General features: G+C 58.8%; 2 protein-coding genes across 7 annotated transcripts in view; one reads left to right on the forward strand and one right to left on the reverse strand.

The window, feature by feature from the left end:
- The window catches only part of MRTFA (myocardin related transcription factor A), a 215596-nt gene extending 206041 nt beyond the window's left edge, over positions 1–9555 (forward strand). For 2 of the 3 annotated variants that reach the window (XM_040490743.1, XM_040490745.1), the window contains 6 exons: positions 690–943; positions 1121–1292; positions 2442–3446; positions 4364–4528; positions 4839–4899; positions 8322–9555. In XM_040490743.1, coding sequence (XP_040346677.1) covers positions 690–943; positions 1121–1292; positions 2442–3446; positions 4364–4528; positions 4839–4899; positions 8322–8839 — 2175 coding nt within the window. In that variant the 3' untranslated portion in view covers positions 8840–9555. The remainder of the gene's footprint in view (positions 1–689; positions 944–1120; positions 1293–2441; positions 3447–4363; positions 4529–4838; positions 4900–8321) is intronic. The other variant, XM_040490744.1, reaches the window with a different exon arrangement.
- Positions 9556–9935: 380 nt separating this feature from the next.
- SGSM3 (small G protein signaling modulator 3) overlaps positions 9936–20621 on the reverse strand; it is a 50065-nt gene continuing 39379 nt past the window's right edge. For 2 of the 4 annotated variants that reach the window (XM_040490746.1, XM_040490747.1), the window contains 21 exons: positions 20143–20262; positions 19605–19690; positions 19074–19140; positions 16728–16936; positions 16542–16649; positions 15538–15681; positions 15103–15298; positions 14573–14718; positions 14114–14338; positions 13676–13730; positions 13327–13454; positions 13059–13214; positions 12835–12889; positions 12640–12689; positions 12329–12481; positions 12088–12158; positions 11910–11958; positions 11748–11833; positions 10912–11034; positions 10736–10796; positions 9936–10482 (listed from right to left, as the gene is read on the reverse strand). In XM_040490746.1, coding sequence (XP_040346680.1) covers positions 10402–10482; positions 10736–10796; positions 10912–11034; positions 11748–11833; positions 11910–11958; positions 12088–12158; positions 12329–12481; positions 12640–12689; positions 12835–12889; positions 13059–13214; positions 13327–13454; positions 13676–13730; positions 14114–14338; positions 14573–14718; positions 15103–15298; positions 15538–15681; positions 16542–16649; positions 16728–16936; positions 19074–19140; positions 19605–19690; positions 20143–20149 — 2256 coding nt within the window. In that variant the 5' untranslated portion in view covers positions 20150–20262 and the 3' untranslated portion in view covers positions 9936–10401. The remainder of the gene's footprint in view (positions 10483–10735; positions 10797–10911; positions 11035–11747; positions 11834–11909; positions 11959–12087; positions 12159–12328; positions 12482–12639; positions 12690–12834; positions 12890–13058; positions 13215–13326; positions 13455–13675; positions 13731–14113; positions 14339–14572; positions 14719–15102; positions 15299–15537; positions 15682–16541; positions 16650–16727; positions 16937–19073; positions 19141–19604; positions 19691–20142; positions 20263–20621) is intronic. The other 2 variants (XM_040490748.1, XM_040490749.1) reach the window with 2 other exon arrangements.

A 20621-nucleotide genomic window follows, 5' to 3' on the forward strand; every position in this document is an offset into this window, starting at 1 on the left:
CCTGTTTGTTCATGGGGCTCCCTGGTGATCTCCTGTGTGGTGTCCCCACCCTGTGTGCACCATCTCTGCAAAGCCCCCCGAGGCCCTGCTGCTGGCAGGAAGTCTCGAGTGTGTGGCTTCCCCATCCCAGAGGAGTCAGTGAGCTGCCCCGCTAGGGTTGCAGTGCCCAGGCCGTTTGTTCTTCCGGGTGCCTCTCACCTCTGGGGTCTATTCCTGGTGGCCACAGATGTCGGAGTTTTTCCCCCCAAAATCCACCTCAAGCCTGTTCCTTATCGCACAATTGGTGCCTTTCTTTATCCATACACATTTGAAAGAACAGTGTAAATCTATTTGTCTCCCCTTTCTCTTGCGCGGGGGATTCCTCGGCCTTGTGGGCTGGCTCCCAGCCCCCAGCGCTCGGGGTGACACGTCTCCTAAAGTACCTGATGTGGAGGCTGTGAGCTCCATCCACCAGCTGTTTGGTACTTTGTTGTGTTTACTCTTAGCTGGAGGTCATGGCGACGTCCGCATTTGGTTGATTAGTCTCCGGGCCAGAGGCTCTTTTAAGAAAGAGGGGCTGTGCCCGGCCTCCCCCCTGGCACGCTTGTGGCCACTGATGAGGCCGCTGCCTGGTAGCGGGGGAGCGGACGGGTCCTTCTCGAAGCCCGACGCTGCCCCCTGATGGCGCCTGCTGTCTCCTCTGCCCTCAGCAAAGCCAACCCAAGTCTGCCAGTGAGAAGTCGCAGCGCAGCAAGAAAGCCAAGGAGCTGAAGCCAAAGGTGAAGAAGCTCAAGTATCACCAGTACATCCCCCCGGACCAAAAGCAGGACAAGGGGGCGCCCGCCATGGACTCCTCCTATGCCAAGATCCTGCAGCAGCAGCAGCTCTTCCTCCAGCTCCAGATCCTCAACCAGCAGCAGCAGCAGCACTATAACTACCAGACCATCCTGCCCGCCCCGCCAAAGTAGGAACCCACTCGCCACCATCACCCCTACCCCGCCCGACTGGCCGATGCCGGGCCTGGTGCGGGCGAACCCAGATCCTTAAGGAGGCTTTGTTCCGGATCCTCACGCCCTGCACCCGTCTCTGCCCCAAGGGTGATGCTGGCCAGACTCTCATCGCTACCTTTCCTTCTTCTCAGGCCCGCAGGTGAGGCTCCGGGAAGCGGCGGGGCCCCCCCGATACGCAGCCTCTCCACTACTGGTAGCGGCTCCGGCTCGGGTGCTCCTGGTCCCAGTGGGTTGGCACGTCAGAACAGCACCTCACTGACTGGCAAGCCGGGAGCCCTGCCTGCCAACCTGGATGACATGAAGGTAGGTGGGCGAGCCCTTCCTGCTGGGACGCTGGGACCGCCGCCAGGCTGGCCTTCCCCCTGGGGTCTGGCCTAGTGTTTCTATGTGGGGCAAGCAGCCGGTGTAAGCCCCACGGCGGTGGTAGGCAGAGCAGAGCTCCGGACTCCGGTCTCCTCCGGCAGAGGCCCTTAGAACCTGCTCCAAGGCTCGCCTGGCCCTGGTCATCGTGATATCTGCCTTGTCATCACAGTCCTTACCATTAAGTATCGCAGCCGGCGTCTGTCTAGGGCCTTGGGGCTTACCAAGCCTTTTTATATGACGGCTCTTCCTTCACCTTTGCTGTGCGGCATGAGAAATAGGGACTGTCCCCACTGCCTCGGGATGAGCACGTGGAGGTGTTGAGGACAGAGGAGCTCGTCGGAGGTCTCAGACCCGGCCAATGGCAGAGCCAGGATTCAAATGTGGGGCCGCCGGCTTCAATTCCCCACCTTTTCTACTTTGTCTGTTAGCGCCCCACTGAATGTGCTGCACACACATGGTTCACCTGCCTGGGAAAGTAGTTTGGGGCTTGGGACACTGACCCTGCTCGTGTCCTGGGACCTCAGAGGGTGGGTCATGCTCAGGGCCTGGCCTGTTTCTTCTGCCCTGATCAGAAGATGGAACAGACCAAACTCTCCCTGGAGAGTTTGTCCTCAGAAGCAGACCAGCCCCTCCCGAGTCATGATCCGACCCCAGTAAGATGCAGCCCTCGTGTGGGTGGCTAGGCACAGGCTCCAGGGTCCATCAGACCTTGGTTTAACATCTAACTCTGCTGCTTGCTGGGTGAGATCTGGAAGTCATTTTACTTTTGTGGTCTGTTTTCTCACCTGTAAAATCCAGTTGGTTCAATTAAGTATTTAATTGAGCACCAGGTACTGCGCTGGGGCTGGGGACAGCTGAGGGACCATCGTGCCCAGATGGAGGAGGATGGGCCCAGGACACACACGCACACATGTCTCACCCTCCAGGCTGTGGGAGGGGCAGGGGCTCCTGTATCTGAAGTACCAGCGGGACCCAGATGAATGAATCCTGGTGGACAAAAGGCTCGTCCTTCCCACCTCCCCGACTGCCCTCCTGGCTGGACCCAGTTCTCTCTGTCGCTCTGCGGCCCTGACTCTCGGCCCCTTGCAGGTGGCGGAGCTGAAGCAGGAGCTAAAGCTGCGGTCACTGCCCGTCTCAGGCACCAAGACAGACCTGATCGAGCGCCTGCGTGCATACCAGGAACAAGTCAGCCCTGCCCCAGGAGCCCCCAAGGGCCCTGCTGCCCCCTCCATCTTGCCCAAGGCTGGTGAGGTGGTGGTCGCCTTCCCGGCCACCCGGCTAAGCACAGGGCCTGCCCTGGTGGCAGCGGGCCTGGCCCCGGCTGAGGTGGTGGTGGCCACGGTGACCGGTAACGGAGTGGTGAAATTTGGCAGCACGGGCTCTACACCCCCCGTGTCTCCCACCCCCTCAGAGCGCTCACTGCTCAGCACGGGCGATGAGAACTCCACACCCGGGGACACCTTTGGAGAGATGGTGACGTCGCCACTGACCCAGCTCACCCTCCAGGCCTCACCGCTACAGATCCTTGTGAAGGAGGAGGGCCCCCGGCCCGGGTCCTGCTGCCGGAGCCCCGGGGTGCGGGCCGAGCTGGAGGGGCGTGACAAGGACCAGATGCTGCAGGAAAAGGACAAGCAGATCGAGGAGCTGACCCGCATGCTGCGCCAGAAACAGCAGCTCGTGGAGTGGCTGAGGCTGCAGCTGGAGCAGGAGAAGCGGGCGCAGCAGCCCGGCCCCGCCCCCGCCCCCCTCAGCACCCCAGTGAAGCAGGAAAACAGCTTCTCCAGCTGCCAGCTGAGCCGGCAGCCCCCGGGTCCCGCACACCCCTTCAGCCCCAGCCTGGCGGCCCCCACTGCCCACCACGCGGACGCTTGTCCCCTGGTGCCCCCAGCCGTGGTGGTGAAGCAGGAAGCCGTGCTGCCGGAGCCTGAGCCAGCCCCCGCTCCCCAGCTGCTGCTGGGCCCACAGGGCCCCAGCGTCCTCAGGGGGGTCACACCTCCCACCCTCATCACCGACTCCACAGGGACCCACCTCGTCCTCACCGTGACCAATAAGAACGTGGACAGCCCCGGCCTGGCCGGCGGGAGCCCCCAGCAGGTACCTGGGTGGAGGAGGGGCAGGGGCTGGGGGAGACCGTGAAGATGCTCCGGTGACAGCCCCGTTTACCAGGCGCCCCCCATGGCTGGGCAGACTGGGCTGGTTTCCCTTCAACTTCCACTCGATCTTCTAAAATGAGGGGTCACCATCCCCATGTCACCAAGGACGGGTACTGAGACTTGGGAAGATTAAGGGGGCTGCCCAGGACCCCAGAGCCACGAGGGTGGAGCCATCAGGGACTGCCCAGCTCTGGACCTGGGCAGCCCCCACCCAGGCCAGGGACCATGCCTGCCTCTGCTTCGTAGGGGTGGGACAGGCCCTGGTGAGGGTCAGGGAAGCCCTTGCCTGGGAGAGGCCGAGCCTGGTGCTAGCCCTACTCCCCTCCCGCGCCCAGAGAAGCCAGCTGTCCCCCACTAAACTGTGCTGGCAGCCAGCTCCCTGCTGCTGCCACCCTCACAGCCCAGACCCTCCACCCTGGCTGGTCCAAAGCTGAGGCTGCTTTAGGCTTCGCGTGGCTTCTCGGCCCTGCAGAGCTCTGGCGCGGAGGAGAGGACAGTGACAGGAACCAGGCACCTCAGGATGGGAGACCGAGGCCCCTGAGCAGCCTCAGGCAGACAGGGAGGAGAGGCTGAAGGAGCCCAGAACCCCTCCTTTCCCAGGTGGCTGGTACCAAACCCACGTGGCCAGTGGCCTCATGTCTACCCCACCTTCTGCAGGATCAGAGGTCAGGGCTTCCCCCATCCCCTATCCTTTTCTGCCCCGATGGCTTCCATGCAGGCTTCCTAAAAGCCAGGGCAGCTAACAAGTTGTCCCGGCCCAGAAGGTAGGCGCCCCTGCCTTGCCCTCCCGGATTGTGCAGGGCCCTGGGCCTCCTTTCCTCATGCCGTCACCGGTTCTCTCACTGTTCTCCTGTCCAGCCCTTGTCCCAGCCTGGTTCTCCGGCAGCCCCTGGCCCACCAGCCCAGATGGACCCAGAGCACCCATCACAGCCCCTCTTTGGGACCCCCACTTCTCTGCTGAAGAAGGAGCCGCCTGGCTATGAGGAAGCTGTGAGCCAGCAGCCCAGACAGCAGGTGAAGAAGGTAGACTGGGGCCTGGCCAGGGTGGGGGGCTGCCTGGGCTGCTGGGCTGGGCTCCCACAATCCCCCCACCAAGCCCAGCTGGAGGATAGGGGCAGGCACGAGTGGGTGTTACAGGGTCAGAGTGGGCCTTGTGGGGCCGGGGGGCAGAATGAGCGAGCTCTGGGAGCCTGAGCACAGGCCGGTGGACTCGGCAGGTTTGGGCTGGCTCAAGGGCAGAAGGAAGGGGCTCTGCCCTGAGCCAGGCTGGGAGCCTCCTGTTCTAGATTGTCATCTTTTTTTTTTTTTTTCTTTTTGCTATTTTGTTTCACAGGAAAATGGTTCCTCCAGCCAGCAGATGGATGACCTGTTTGACATTCTTATTCAGAGTGGAGGTAAAGCCCAGACTCCCGAGCTGCCTCCTAGCCAACCTTCTCCTTTCTTCAGAGGTTGTTTTCAGTCCTGGGGTGGTTGATTTATTGATTTTTGTCTAGTTATGGAAAGGACACTTAATGGACGAAAGGCCCCATAGTTTGGATGTAACAACAGCTGAGACACATCCCATCTCCATGGCTTGGGCAAGAACCAGCCAGGGGATGCAGCCCTCAAGTAGCAGTGCTTTACCCCAGCACCCACCGCGTGGTGGGCACTGTCCCCGCAGCATGGGGTGTAGTGGTGAGCAAAATGGAGACGTTTGCCTTTGCACGGTCTAGTGTGAGGAGAGGCATCGTAGACGAGTGAGTTCTATCACGTGTGAGGAGTAAATACTATGGAAAGTCGGGGCGGGGGAGGGTCTGAGGTGCCTGAGAGCGGTTGGGTTGGCCTTGTTGAGCTCCCTGGGGGGCACCCGTGAGGCCAGGTGTGTTGGAGGAGCGGCATGAGCGCAGGAGGGAGAGGAGGGGGAGGAGGTGCACGTCGGGGCAGAGCACGAGCCCTCGCGGGCGCCGAGCAGGACTTGGGCTCTGGATGAAGTCAAGTGGAGGGCTGTTCCCGCTGGAAGGGCAGCTGTGGGAATCCAGGTGAGGTCAGGGGGCCTGGGTCAGGCTGTGGTAGGGAAGTGGAGAAGCACTTGAGTGTGGGTGTATCTTAGAGAGCTAGTTGCTTTTCTTACGGACTAGGCACGTGGCGGGATGACAGGAGAGCAGCCACGGACGAGAGGGTATGAAGGGTTCGGCCTGAGTCACCAGCCTGCAGCTGCAGGACTTCGGGGGGAGACGCAGGGGGCGCACTGGGGTGCAATCAGTGCAGCCCGTCAGGCTCAGGTGTGTCTCCCGAGACCGCCAAGCAGGGCAGTCTGTCACGTGAAGGCAGGTACTGGGAGTTGTCATCGGGATTGACGTTCAGAGCCAGGAGATCTGGCGAGCAGAGAGGAGGGTGAGGCGGAACCCAGGGGCACGAGCAGGTGACTTCTGGCCGTGGGCAGAGTGGGAGGGTGCCTTCAAGATGGTGAAGTCCTGAAGTCCGGGGCTGTCACCGGGCAGTCGGGGGAGACAGGAACCCAGACCTGGCCACGGGGTTAGCACTGTGGTGGCCTGTGGTGGCCTCGACCAGGGCTCCGCGGTGGGACGTGGGCAAGGGCCTGGGGGTGGAGGAGCCAGCTGGTCTGGAGAGCTCTCTGCAGAGGGTTTCCTGCGAAGGGAGCAGAGAGCCAGCCTGTTCGCACGCTGGCGGAGGAGGTCCCTGAGTGCGGGGAGGGCACGGCGCCCGGTGGGAGCTGTGGGAGCTTGTGGAGGTTCTCTGAGGGCTTTAGTGCCGGTGTAGGGAGAGGGTTAGCGAGATGTACCGGTCAAGCAAGAGCTCGGCCTTGGAATGGTACCCTTTAAAATGGTGACTCCTGGGGGCACCTGGCTGGCTCGGTCTGTGTGGAGCATGTGACCCTTGATCTGGGGGTTGTGAGTTGGAACTTCATGTAGGGTGTAGAGATTACTTTAAGTAATTTATTCTTTTAAAGAATAAAATCTTTTAAAAATAAATAAAATGGTGAATTTTATCTCAAAAAAGAAATCCCACAGAGCTTAATAGCTGTTGTTCCCCTCAAGGTCATGATTCCTAGGAGCCTCCACAGGTTCTGGAGTCTACAGTGGGGCCTGGGGTACATTTCTAACAAGCACAGGTGGCACTGAGGCGGCTAGGCTGGGCGGTGCTCGCAGGCGGTTGGAGGCTGGTCTAGAGCCCGGGACAGAGGCCTGGGCACAGATAAGGGGAGTTCCTGGGAAAACCGAGATTGTGCCGGAAGCAGAGGGAGGAGGCCAGGCCTGGAGCCCTAGCAGTGAAGAGATGGCACAGAAAGGGAGCCGGGCGTGCTGCCTGCCACCCAAAAAACACACAACTGGCCAGAGCCAGGGCAACTGTGCCGGAGAAGGCCTTTGAACAGGGTGGGTGGGGGCCAGCAGGGCCCCCCGTGGTGGCAGCTGGGGAGACTGAGCTTGGGGAGATCGTCATGCCCAGAGGGGACGGGGGTGGGGAGAGGCCCCGGAGGGCCAGGAGCAAGCCTGGTTTCTGCAGAATTTTTTTTTTTTTTTTTTTTTGTGGTTAAACACAGAAAATCTGCCATTCTAATAATTTCAAAATGCACAATTCAGTGGCATTAAATACATTCACAGTGTTGTGCAACCATCACCACCATCCGTTTGTAGATCTTTTTCGTCATCCTATACTGACACTTGTTTCCCAGTAGATGGTAACTCCCCCTTCCCCTCCCCCCAGCCCCTGGTAACCTCTGTTTTCTTTTCTGGCTCTGAATTCGCCTATTCTAGGGAGCTTCGCATCAGTGGAATCCTATATTATTTTGTCCTTTGGTTTCTGGCTTGCCTCACGTGGCAGAATGCCCTCCAGGTTCATCCGTGTTGTAGCAGGTGTCAGAATTTCCTTCCTTTTTGTGGCCGAATGGTAGCCCGCTGTAGGGATAGAGTACGCTGCTCATCTGCTCGTCCATTGATGGACACCTGACTTGTTTCCGCCTTTGGCTGTTGTGAGTACTGCTGCTGTGAACACCGGCCCACTAGCCTGCACGGCTTCCCGCAGCGGCTGCGCCATTTTCATTCACACCAGCCACGCACAAGGTTTCGGACTGCTGTACATCCTCACCAACACTTTGGATTTTTTAAAAAAAAAAATAATAGCTGACTTGGTGTGAGGTGGTTATCTTTTTTTTCTTTTTAAGTTTATTTATTTTGAGAGAGGGAGAGAGAGAATCCCAAGCAGACTCTGTGCTGAGAGCACAGAGCCCCAGCGTAGGGCTTGAACTCATGAACTGTGAGATCATCATGACCTGAGCCAAAATCAAGAGTCGGACACTTAACCCACTGGGCCACCCAGGCGCCCCAAGGTGGTGTCTCCTTATACTTTTGACGTGCCTTTCCCCTAGTGACTAATGAGGTTGAGCATCTTTTCCTGTCCTTACGGGTCCTTTGCAGATCTTGTGGGGTCTCTGCCTTCGGTTCCTTGGGGTTGAGTTGTAGTTCTTCACTCTGGATGTGACCCATCAGATACATGGTGTGTGGACATTTACTCCCATTCCACGGACTGTCTTTTCTCTTGATGGTCTTTTCAACGCACAAAAGTTTTAAATTTTTATATGGTCCAGTGTGTGTATTTTTGTTGTTACCTGTGTTTTTGGTGTCACAACCAAGAAATCGTTGACAAGTCCAGTGAAGATTTCCCATTTCCCTCTAAGAGTTTTGTAGTTTAAGCTCCTGAATTTAGACCTTTGACCCATCTGGAGTTAACCTTTGTATGTGGTATAAAGTCGGGCCAGCTTCGGGTCCTGATTAATCAGGCCTGGTTTCTGACATCCCTTCACTTTCTTGCTTGGCAGAAATCTCAGCAGATTTCAAGGAGCCACCACCATCCCTACCAGGGAAAGACAAGCCTCCCTCGACAGCAACCTGCGGGTCACCCCTGGCCGCACCGTCCCCACCCTCCGCCGAGCTCCCCCAGGCCACGCCACCTCCCTCAGGCTCACCTGCCCTCCCCGGGCGCCTGGAGGACTTCCTGGAGAGCAGCACGGGGCTGCCCCTGCTGACCAGCGGGCACGAGGGGCCAGAGCCCCTCTCCCTCATTGACGATCTCCACAGCCAGATGCTGAGCAGCTCTGCTATCCTGGACCACCCCCCCTCGCCCATGGACACCTCGGAATTGCACTTTGCCCCCGAGCCCAGCAGCGTGGGCCTGGACCTGGCTGACGGCCACTTGGACAGCATGGACTGGCTGGAGCTGTCGTCGGGAGGCCCCGTGCTCAGCCTGGCCCCGCTCGGCACCACCACCCCCAGCCTCTTCTCCACGGACTTCCTCGATGGTCACGACTTGCAACTCCACTGGGATTCCTGCTTGTAGCTCTCGGGCTGCAGGGCCAGGATGGGAGGGGCTGGAAGCTGGGGAGAGCCTGATCCCACCTCTGTGTGGTCGTGAGTCCTGACAATCATAGGCCCTGCTCTCCCCACCCCAGGAGACTGGAGCAGGCTGTGCCGCCCCCTGGCTCAGACTCACCAAGGAGACAGGCTGCCAAGGAGCAGCTTTGGTCTAACCCCAGAGTTCAGGAGGCCTGGACAGGCCAGGGCCGTTCTATTGACCTCCTTTTGTGAGGTCGGAGGTGCGTGCAGTCTGGCTGCAGTTGGCTCAGGCAGGCAAGGCCCAGGGTCACTCTCTTTCCTTCTAGTCCCCTTTCCCTATGAGGGAAGAAACCAGCTTGGGCCTCTACCTCCCCATCCCCTCAATGCCAACCCCAGGGTCCCAGGCTTCTGGGAGGGGAGCCCCTTGCCGTTTTAGTGTCTTGGTGTAGTGTAACCATCTAACAGTTGGTGGCAAACGTTTTCTGTACAGGTGTATATACCTCTATATTCTATATCGCCATACATATATATACATATATTTTTGGGGGCTGGGAGGTGGATTGGAGCTCCCTCCCATCCTGTGCACAATATAGAAGGGCCCAGAGACCACTGCTCCTGGGGTTAGATGCAGCCTTCGTCAGCCCCGTCACGCGTGTTTGACATGTAGACACCCTGCCACCGCCTGTGCCCCACCTGTGCCCTGCTCCATACTTGTGCCACGAGGGCAGAGGTGCCTCCTTGGCCACCCGCCCACCTTCCGTCCCGCTGCCTCATTGCAGCCACCATGGCCCTGGGACGGGAGGTGGCAGGGGGTGGGGGGGGGGCGTCAGCCCTCAAACTGAGGCCTCCTCAGCTCCCTCTGGCCTGTCACTATCATTAATGGGGTTTAGATGGAATCACCAAACCAGTGCCGGGACAGAGGTCGGGAAGCTGTGTGGACTTTTTTAAAATAAAAACAAAAACACTGACTTTGGTCCATTTTTGTTCACTCCACGGAACAGGTGGGTGGTATGGCTGGGTCCTAGGCTTTCTAGATGATTCCAGGAAGGACAGAACCTTGGACATACAGCTGTGGCCCTGGCTGGGCAGAAGTCAAGAGGTGATTTCTCAAAGACACCCTTTATTTACAAACCAGAGAGGCCAGGGAGCCTCTGGCCGCCCCCATCCCCTTCCTGAGCAAAAACTGACACAACAGACCTGGCTCTCCACCTCCGCACAAGGTTTTTGGTCGGTACAAACTGTGAAATGGGGGCCTGGGGTCTCTGTAAATGCCTGTGCAGAGCCCTCCCCTGGGTACCGGGAAAAATAGACTGAGCCCCACCTTCTGCTCCTGCCTCCCACTGTCCTCCCGTGACACTCCTGGGTGCCCCCAGGTGGCGTCCTGCTGTGTCGTGGTGCCTGGCCAGAGCTCAGCTGAGAATGGGCCTGGGCCACCTCAGACCCCATCCCAGAGCAGCCCCAAGACCGGCCAGGACCGTGCTGTTCTCCGCTTGCTTGAGGAGGGGGCTGCTCGGGAGCCGGGTGCCTGGGGGAGGTGTGGGCTTGACGGCCACCGTAGGAGGAGCATCACCCGTCTATGTCCCAGCTGAAGAGGTGGTGCTTCACCAGCATGTCCTGAACACCCTCCTTCAGTGGCTTCTTCTCCTCCTGCACACAGGGACAGTCCCCCTTCATGGGCGCACAGGCGCTAGAGCCACAGCAAGGAAAGCCCAAGGCGGCGGGGCCGGAGTGGTTTGTGTAGGTGATGCCGGCACTTGGGGTCCCCACGGGCCCTCCCGCCTCAGCCAGCCCAGAAGCTCTGGGGCGAGCTGCCAGCTCAGCTGCCCGGCCTGCCCCACCCCAGGCGGCCCCCAGACAGGAGGACAGGCTGTGGGGCTGAGGACTGACCCCAGCCACCCACCTCTCTCTTCACAGGAAGTTCCCAGTCCTGCGAGAGGCTGAAGGCGAAGCAGCAGAGAACGCTGGAGGTGAGGGAGGGAGTGGGGAGGCCGTCAGTCTCCCTCAGGGCAGCTCTGCCCCCGCTTCTCCCACCCCAAGCCACGGGGCAGGGCTTCCGAAGCAGGGGCGGGGACTCACCGGAGCTCACATTTGATCTGGACCCAGCCAGGGCTGCGCAGGAAAGACCAGGGCTGGTACCACTTCTCCACGGTAGGCAGGCTGGAGCAGAGCACCTCCAGCCACAGGTGCAAGACCTGCTCGCTGGGGACAAGCGGGCAAGAGTGGGCTGCCCACCCCCAGCTGCCTTCCCTGTGCTGTGACCTCATCAGGTGACTGCGCCTTCGCTCTTAGCCAGGTCTCTGCGGAGCGCCCTGCTCCCCCACGCTGAGGGACACGCGCAGGGGCCCACCCATCCCCCAGGGCCCCTGTCCCCATGGCCCTCGCTCCCCTCAGCCCTGTCCCGGCTCCCTCCCGCTGTGTGACTCCACCACACCCCCTGCACAGGGGCCTCAGCCCTGCTGGTCAGCCCCTGAGTGAGGCCCACAGCCACGTTCTGAGCTCCGGGAGCTTTGCCGCCACAAACCACCCCTCCTCCCACCCTGGCCTGGGTCACAGCAGCCTGGAGGTTGCCCCCTCTGCCAAGTGGCAAATCTAGACACCACACTCACCCTGACCCAGGTCTGGGCCTCACAGATGCCCAAGTTACCCTCAGGCAGGTGCCCCTCCCTAGTTCTCGGTGATGGCCTTGTTTCTCGTGAGCCCCCTCACCGGTCACCTTGCTGAAGTGTGTGCCTTCCCCAGCCCACAAAACGATGGCTGGTCTCGCACCTGAGGAAGGCCCTTGGCACCCTGGAAGGCACCCCAGCTGCCTCGTCTGTCCAGCTCGCAGGCACCCCGCTGCCCCACAGGCCCACGGCCCAGGCTACCACTCATCTGACAGGACGGTCACTGGCCCGTGGTGGGCAGATACTCACTTGAGTCCCACGCAGATGAGGGAACGGAGCTTGACATCCATCTGTGCGTGTGCAGCGTCATGGGTCACGTTCACAGACTGCACAGCCTGGGAGGGCCCAGCTGTCACTCCGGGGGCTCCAGCTGCCAACCCAGGAGGCCCGCACCACCCTCCACCCACTTACCCGGTAGAGCAGCTCCTCCGGGGTCAAGACTTTGCCATCTTCATCCAACCTGAGGGAGGAACCGAAGCTGCCGTGGCTGCCCTGACATGGAGGGCTCGGGCTGTGCCCACCCCCTCCCCACAAAACCACCAGGAGACCCTGCCAGGAGGACACCAGGCAGGGCGGCCGGGGCTGTTACCTGTACGTCTTACACAGCACCAGGCGTGAATACACCGAGTCAAAGTCTCTCTCCACCTCCCGGCCTGCTGCCTGGGGGTCAAGGTGAGTGTGAGGGACACCGGGATAGGTACCAGATCAAAGTCACAGAGTCCAACCAAGCGCATACTGCCACCCATGAGCTCCTGCGCCAGCTCTACAGGGCCCAAGGAAGGGCTCAAGGAGAAGGACAGTTGGGGACGTGGGTCCAGCCATTGACTTACCTCCTCGATGAACAGCCAAGGGTGGCAGGCACCTCCCAGCAGGGACGGCTTCTTCAGCCCATGTTCAAACAGGGCCTTGAGAGCTGGGCAGAGGGTCCCTCGAACCAAGTCCGTGACCCCCTCTGTCACAGCATCATCCCCCGCGATGGAGTACTGATGGCGGGGGACAGGGTCTGAGAGGCCCCGGTCCCACGCCTGCAGCCAGACACCCCTTCCCCGTCCTCACAGCCACTGCCACCAGCCAGTACGCGCCAGGGTTGAGGCGGCAGCAGCAGCTCCCAGGGGCAGCCGTACCTTGTGTGCCCTCTTACCTCTTTGCTCCGTTCATCCAGGACTTCCACAAACTTGGCTGGAAACCAGCCTGCGGGGGAAGCAGGGCCCCGTAGGGGCCACGTGAGGGCAGGCCGGCAGGCTGAGGAAGCCCGGCTCCTGCTGAGGCCGGAGGGTGACAGAAGGGCTCCTGGTTTCAATGCCTGGCCCACCCCTCCTCCAGATGGAGGCCTCACCTCTCAGGCCGTTCAGCTCCCCGACCCAGCAGTGCTCATCCTTCTGAGATATGATCTGCGCGGTAGGCAGAGAGGAAGAGGAAGCAAAGCTTTGGTTGCCCGGGCCCCGTGCCTACAGCCATGTGGGTGGAGCAGGGACAGATCCCGGGCGGCCCGGGGCCACCCTGCTTCCCGCTGCCAAGCTCCCCACCTCTCGCTGAAGCTGCGCCTACGTGCCCACGCACCGTGATGATGTCGTTCTTGCGGAAGCCCAGCTCATCGTCGTCGTGTCGCTCGAAGTCCAGCAGGGCCTTGGCTCGGCGCCGGTGGCTGCGTGAGCATGCCACATAGTTCTCGTGGTCCCGCTGGTGGCTCTCCATGCTGTAGTCTGGGCTCAGCTCCTGCCCCAACAGCAGAGAGGTCCACTGAGGAGAGGCGCCTCCTCGCCAGGGCCTCCGCTACCTCAGGATGGGGCCAGGGAGGGAGAGCCCCCAAGTTGAGCCCACAACTCACCACACTACAGTTTTTGGGGTCTGTGCACTGGAAATGGCGGGCAACACGCAGGATGGCTTCCCGGAGGTCGGCTACCAGTTCTGTCTGCTTGATGTTCTTGGCCTTGAGCGCCTCTAGGTCGTCCTCCCCTGGGAGCCCCAGTGAGCTATAGCAGCCATGGCCCCTGGCCTGCACCCCCTCCCCAACCCCAAGGATGCTCAGGGTCCACGTGGGGGTCTGAGGACGGACGCCTCCTAGTCTACACCGCCACCCTGCCCTGCTGGGGCGCTGGGAGCCGCAAGCTGGAACTCGCAGGCAGGGAAGGAGTCCCTGAACCCAGCCTGGCACCGGCAGCCATGGCAGTTCTCACCAAAGAGCAGGGAGGTGATGCCAGACTTCCTCCGCTGGGTCCGGCGCCGCACGACCTGCAGGCAGGGAGTGTGGGTCAGCGGCAGCCGGCAGGGGTGGTGAAGCTAACCGAGCTCCTCCTGGGGCCAACATCTCACTTGTGCCACCTCATCTGAAACGGCCTCCGCAGCCAGCTCTGAGCATCAGAAATGCAGTCGGTTCAAAGCTGGGTCTGCCACACAGCTAAACGGCAGGTCACAGCAGAGATGCACAGAAGGCCAAGGGCAGCGGGTCATTCCACAGCTGTGGTCTGACTGGGCCAAGCCCCGGGTGCCGGGCTGGGGAGGGGGCAGCAGAGCAAGGAAGGGCTGGCGGGTTCCCTGCAGCCTCTCTCACTTCGGGCTTCCTCGAGGACCCCCACGCTGGGGGTGAGGTAGGGCCTCCTTCCTCATGGGCCCACCTGTGACAGGTTGGTGGTGGCACTGGTCCCTAGGAGTTGGCCCTGGTCCGCAATGAGGTAGGCCAGGTGCTTGCGGCGCTGCGTCTCCACAGCCACGTCCGTGAGGGAGCCAGCCAGCCGCATGGCCTCCCCCAGCAGCAGCTCCGCGTCCTCAATCTGCGAAGGGATGTCTGACAGCGTGTTGAAGATGGAGGCCGAGTTCTCGGACTGGATCAGCTCCTCCTCCTGAGCCACACGAGGGAAGGAGTGGGGGGGGAGGGAGCGTCACTGCCAAACGTCAGGCCCGTGAGCTGACCCTGCTCACTGTCCTCAGGTCGGGGCCCCCCCCACCGTGGGCCTCTCAGGAGGGGCCGGTGCTCAGGCCACAGGAAGCTGAAGGCTGAACCCCACTCGGCCCCCAGAGGAGGGGTGCCAGAGCATCTGCGTCCGGCCCCAGTGGGGACGGGGCTACTGCAGCACCTTGAGCCGCAGCATGCCCAGCGTGGTCTGGAACAGCACCAGGGAGCCCTCGTAGAAAAACAGGTCCCAGAGGCGCAGCAGCAGCTTGATGTGCACCACGCTGGCGAAGGCCGTGAGGAACCAGTGCAGCGTGATCAGAGACAGCTCTGTGGACACAGACAGGAGCCCCCTGTGGCTGGGACCAGGGATGGCCAACACAGCCAGCAGGGGATGGAATGAAAGGCGGGGGCGGGGGGGGGGGGCTCCCAGGCACACAAGCTGGGGAGAAGCTGGAGGGTAGCTCCCACAGAGCAGCAAGAGCCTTGACCACTCCAAGGGGAGGGACGAGACAGGCTGTCCGAGAACAAGAGCACGACAGAGACTGTGATGTGCTGGGTCTAGGCTCAGCCATCATCAGGTGGGGGCCTTCCTCCCAACGCAGTTGGCTGCCCTGTCTGCTGCTGGCTGCATCTGGGGACCTCAGACTTGTGATACCTGAGAGGGACACAGGACCCCCAACCCCAGAGAAGAGGGTGGGTGCTGGCCCTTACCGATGTCGTGCTCCTGGAGCAACTTGTCCAAGCGAGGCAGATACTGGACGATGAGGTGGCGCAGGACCCGCTGGTCTGTCTGGACTCCCAGCAGGGTGGTGCTGAAGTAGGAGGCGGGAAGCAAGTCCTCAATGATGGCGCACATCATCCAGAAAGCGTCCTCCTCCTCCAGGAACAGCAGAAGGCAGGCAGCCACCTGGCCAGGGCAGGGGGACAAGGGGCCTCTACCCGGGTCTCCATGTGAACTAGAAGTGGCACCGCCCCGGAGGTCCCATCGTAGACCGCGCGCTCTCCTCAGGGTTGGAACCAACATACTTGGCAGCCCCGGCCCTCCACGGGGACCCCCACCTCCAGCCCTACCACCCATCCTACTGCCCAGGACGGCACTGTTCGCCAGTGCGGGGGCACCCCCTTCCCCCTCCAGGATGTGCTCACCATGCCCGTGCCCTGGCAGTAGCCGATCTCTGGGTAGAGCCAGGCCAGCGCCCGGAGAACCCTGCGCAGGCGGGGCACCCCGATGCTGCTCACGCTGGCGAAGCACACGTTGCTGGGCATGGTGCGGAGCAGGTCCTTCTCGATCTGCCAGCAGCCCACCCACAACGAGGCCCTGTGAGATGCAGGCCCGCACCCTCCACACTGGTGACACCTAAGGCACCACCCTGTGAGGGAGGCTGGGAGACCTCCGTGTCAGACAAACCCCAGGCAGGCTCACCCAGAATGAGGGTTCCTAATGCTCTGGGTCAAAGCGTATGTGCTTCCTTCAGGATTAGAGCTCAGCTATGTGTAGCTGATACCACCAGATTCACCAGGGGATCTTACAAAAATAGAACGACAGATCCCTGGGCCTCAAGCCAGAATCACAGAATGAGAATCTCTAGAATGAGGCCCGGAAATCTATACTAATCTCCAGGTGAGGGGTGCCTGGAGGCTCCATCAATTAAGCACCTGACTCGTGATTTTGGCTCAGGTCATGATCTCACTCACAGTTCATGGGCTCGAGCCCCACACTGGGCTCCGTGCTCATGGTGTGGAGCCTGTTTGGAATTCTCTCTTCCTCTCTCTGCCCCTCCCCCGAGCACACATGCCTGTGTGTGTGCATGTGCATGCACATTTGCATAAACTATCTCTCAAAAATAAACATTTTTAAAGAATAAAAAGTCTCCAGGTGATCCTAATGTGCACCCAGGTTTGGTCATCTTTTAACAATGGTCCCTTCTGCCTACAGGGACCCAGGAAGTACAGGCTTGCTCCAGACACATGTCTGTGAGTGGAAGGGCCGCCACACAGCTGCCTGCTCTCCTGGGCCACCCCTGCCAAGGACAGACCAACAGGGTGGGTCCCCGTAACCCCAGGCGGCTTACCGCCCTCCTGCAGGCCCACACGTAGTTTCTGACCAGAAAGCACTTTCTGAAGGGCCCCTGGTGCCATCCCAGCCTCACCTGTTTGGCAGCAATGGTCTCATCGTTGGAGCTGTTCTTCACCATCTCTCGGTAGGACAGCTCGGAATTCCTCTTCTTCTGCAGGGCCCCAGAGAGCCGCATCCACAGCTGAGGGGGAGCCTCCATGAGCGTCCAGTGGGACACCTGAACCCCCGCGGGCCCTCTGTAGGTCCCTCGCCGCCTCACCTGTGGCCTCATGCTGTGTGGGATGCCCGCCAGCACCAAGGAGCGAAGCTTCTCAGAGCGGGGCAGAGAGACAGCAATCTTGTCCCACGTGAGATCCCCCACGTCATGGTTATGGGTGAACTCCAGGTGGGCCTGCCAGCGCAGTCTCTGTGGAGGGTCCTCCATCAGAGACACACCTGACGGCCTGCCGGAACCTGGGTTGGCACCGTCTGTCAGGACAGAGCCGGGAGACGCAGTGGTGAGCAGGGATAGGCCCTGGGCTTTGGGTCCAGTGCCCAGATCTGGCCAATGAAATGCAGAGCCACGTTTCCAACAGCTTCCTGTGGCTCCAGGTGCATGTCCAATAGGCATCCTCACGAGCAAATGCGAGCTCTTTAATTTCTCTCTCAAACCTGCCCCTGGCCAGTCCCTCCCAGATCCAAAGACACCCCCCCTCCACTCTCCAGATGCTCAGGCTTAGATCTCAGAAGCCCTTCTGGCTCCAGCTCAACTTACTCCCACATTCAACCCCACAGGCAAAATATGTTGGCAGATTCTCACCACTTCTGCCACCTCTGATATGGCCCTTGACCAAGTCATTGACTTCCATCTGGGTCATCGTGAGGCCTTCTCACTCGCCTGGTTCCACCCCTGCCTCCCTAAAGGTGTTCAGCAGTCCGAGTGCCCCTTGCCAGACACAAGTCAGACCACGTTACTCTGCTCACTCAGACGAGAGGCCTCACGAGGCTCGGTGACCACATCTCTCCAGCCTGGCCCCTCCGTCCTCATCACCTACTGCTCTCCTCTTGCTCCCTTGGCTCCCGCTATTCCTCACCAAGTCCACTGCCAGCTCAGGATCTCTGTCCTTCTTATTCCCTCCCCCGGCTATGCTCACTGCCTCACTTCCTCCTAGTCTCCATCCAAATGTCTCCCCTTGGAGAAGCCTTCCTTCATCACCTAACACACAATCCACCTCCCTTCTCCACAGCCCCAGATTTCTTCAGAGTTCTTCTTGCCCCCAGCATGCATTTATTTGTTTGCTGCCTGGGAATTCCACAAGGCGAAGACCACCTTTGGTTTTGTTCGAGGCACTGGGGAGGCAGCAGTGGAGGGTGGACAACCCGCGGACGGCCCCTGAAATGGTCGCGTGAACACTGACAAAGCTCCTGTGGGCACCAGGCAACACGAGGGAGCGTTAGCCTTACAAAGATCCTTGTTCTCACTCATTGTAAAGCCTCGCCCTCAGCCTCAGCTTTCCAAAACTTCACCATTCGAGAATTTACATACACACAGCAAAATGCACAAATTTTAAGTGTATACTTTGGTATCAATAAACAAATGTCTCAATGTGGTCCCCATCATTTCCATTATGCTAGAGAGTTCCCTGTGTTCCTCACAGGCCTGGGTTTTAACTTCCATGTATCTGCCTGCAAACCAGAGAACAAGGAAAACTTGTGTCAGAACTGGAACATGAGCGACCTGAAGAGGACTGGCCTCAGCCCAGTAAACTCCCGCAGGGCTAGTGCTGGCCTGGGCTAGGCTGGCCTGGGTTCGGGCAGACAACCTTCCTGACAGCCCGCCTGGGAACCAGCAGGTGTATTTAGAATAGAAAACAATGGAAATGGCCTAGGAGATCACTTACATAAGAGTAGTTATAAAATGTTATGATAAATCCATTATAATGGCATATAATGCAACCACTGGAAAAAATGCTTTTAAAGAGGTCCTGGGACGCCTGGGTGGCTCAGTCTGACTCTTGATTTTGGCTCAGGTCATGATCCCATGGTTCATGGGTTCGAGCCCTGCATCGGGCTCTGCGTTGACAATGTGGAGCCTGCTTAGGATTCTTTTTGTCCCTCCCTCTGCCCCTCCCCTGTGTGTGTGTGCGGGCGCGCGCACACACACACACACACACACGCACACACTAAATAAACTTAAAAAAAAATAAGTCTTAACTAACAGAAGGAATGCTATACAAGCAATATAAAAAATGAATAGATGACATAATTTTAGTTATGAAAAGTATATAAAGACACACACACAAAACCAGGAAAGGAATAAACTAAAATATCAGCAATTATATTTAGGTTGTGGGATTAGGAGTCACTTTGTTTTTATCTTTATACTTTGCTGTATTTTTCAACTTCACTAAATGAACATTATTGCTTTTATTATCAGATGTGAAGATCAATAAAATTAATCTAAGTTTTAAAAAATCAGAAGTTTCCATATACTTGTAACAGCATGCAGCACTGTTGATGAAGAAGCAGGTGAAACACCCAGAGCCCGGGTCACAGCTGCACAGTGAGAGTCACCAGAGCTGGAGCTCCAGGCGCCAACAAGATTACACCAGGGGCTCCATCTTACCTTCCTTGTCCACGCGGAAACCGAACTCATCATAGAAGAACTCTGGTTGCTCCACTGACTCTTCCTTCTAGAACCACGATGAGGAAGAGTCAGTTGTATGGCCACAGGTCTGGCACCACAAATTCTGTAAAACGCCACCTACATTGCTGTCTGTTGAAATTCTACTGGCATTCAAGACTCAGATCGAAGGCCACCCTTCCTTGAAGACTCTGTGGTTATCACTCAGCTACAGGGGCCACCACCCTCTCAAACTGGCCTAGCATTTTCCTTGTTCTCCTTAGAGGTCAAAGATAATAAGATCAGGGTAAGAAACAGATTTGATGCATCTCTGCATCCTAATAACACTGGGCACACGATGCCATAATACTTTTCCTCCGACCTAATGACTGATTCCCAAAGGACATAGAGCTAAGATGCCATGTCTGATGGTGGCTTCTGAGCCTGAATGACCACAGGGGTGTGGCTACCCACTCCCAGGAAGCTACAGCAGTAGGTTCCCTTTGGCGCCACAGCCTGGGAGCAGAGCTGTACCTGCGTGGACTTGGCCAAGATCTCCTGGGGCCACATGCTTGGAGTCAGGGCTGAGAAGGGGCCACTGGCAGAAGGTGTGTGGCTTCCTAAAATCAAGGAGGACCAGGAATAGGAGATGAAGAAAATTCAGAGCATTCCGGGGAAAAATTCAAGTTGGGATCTCCCCCACTCCCCCCAACAAGGGCGCCCAACAGCAAAGGGACTGCACCATCTGAAGTGGGATGGTGAGGGAGGGGAAGAGACCTAGATGAGCAACTTTCTGGAGGAAGGAAAAGAAAAAAAGCCACATGTTACAAAACATAACCAAATTTTATCTCCTTGGCTCTTCCTCCACCCAAGTGTGAGGTTCGGGGATACTGGAGATCTGAGCAAAGTTATGGTAATCCTATATGACCCGCAGGAGGACCTCCTCCTTTCTCCCACTCTTACCCTCAAAGGTCTGCCTGTTTCCATTCCACTGGATGGCCCTCCCAAGTGAGACCCTCCCCTCCCTCTGGGCAGCCTCTCACCCATCTCCAGCCCCAGGCCTGCCTCCCACCTGACATTGTGCAGAGAGGCAGGGCAAGTCTTCAGCAAATCCACACTCAGAAGGCTTCCTAGCCTATTATCATACAGCTGGAAGGCTCCTCAGGCTTCATCTGGTCCAGAAACATTTGCCCTAGAAGGAGAGCAGAGGGGAAAGTCATTCTAATGCAGCCCCTCTGCTGGGTGTCTTTTCTACCCACCACTGTGATTTTGCTGGCTGAGGGGCAGTGAGAAGGAAAAGTCACACTTGAAAGAAAAGGTTCCTATTCTGACCATTTCATCTGAAAGAGGACACAGGATATGTTCTGAAGCAGCTGTTGATGTTTTCAACAGTTCTGTGAGCCAAGGGGAGTGTCCACTCAGTTCCCACTGTTGTTAAAGGAGGGAATCCTATATACAGACTTCCGGATGCCCTAGGCTCAGGCACATATTTCTTCCGAGAAGAGAAGAGAAGAGAAGAGAAGAGAAGAGAAGAGAAGAGAAGAGAAGAGA

Source organism: Herpailurus yagouaroundi, unplaced genomic scaffold, assembly GCF_014898765.1.
Source record: "Herpailurus yagouaroundi ecotype Mexico unplaced genomic scaffold, PumYag 182, whole genome shotgun sequence".
NCBI classification, from domain to species: domain Eukaryota; kingdom Metazoa; phylum Chordata; class Mammalia; order Carnivora; family Felidae; genus Herpailurus; species Herpailurus yagouaroundi.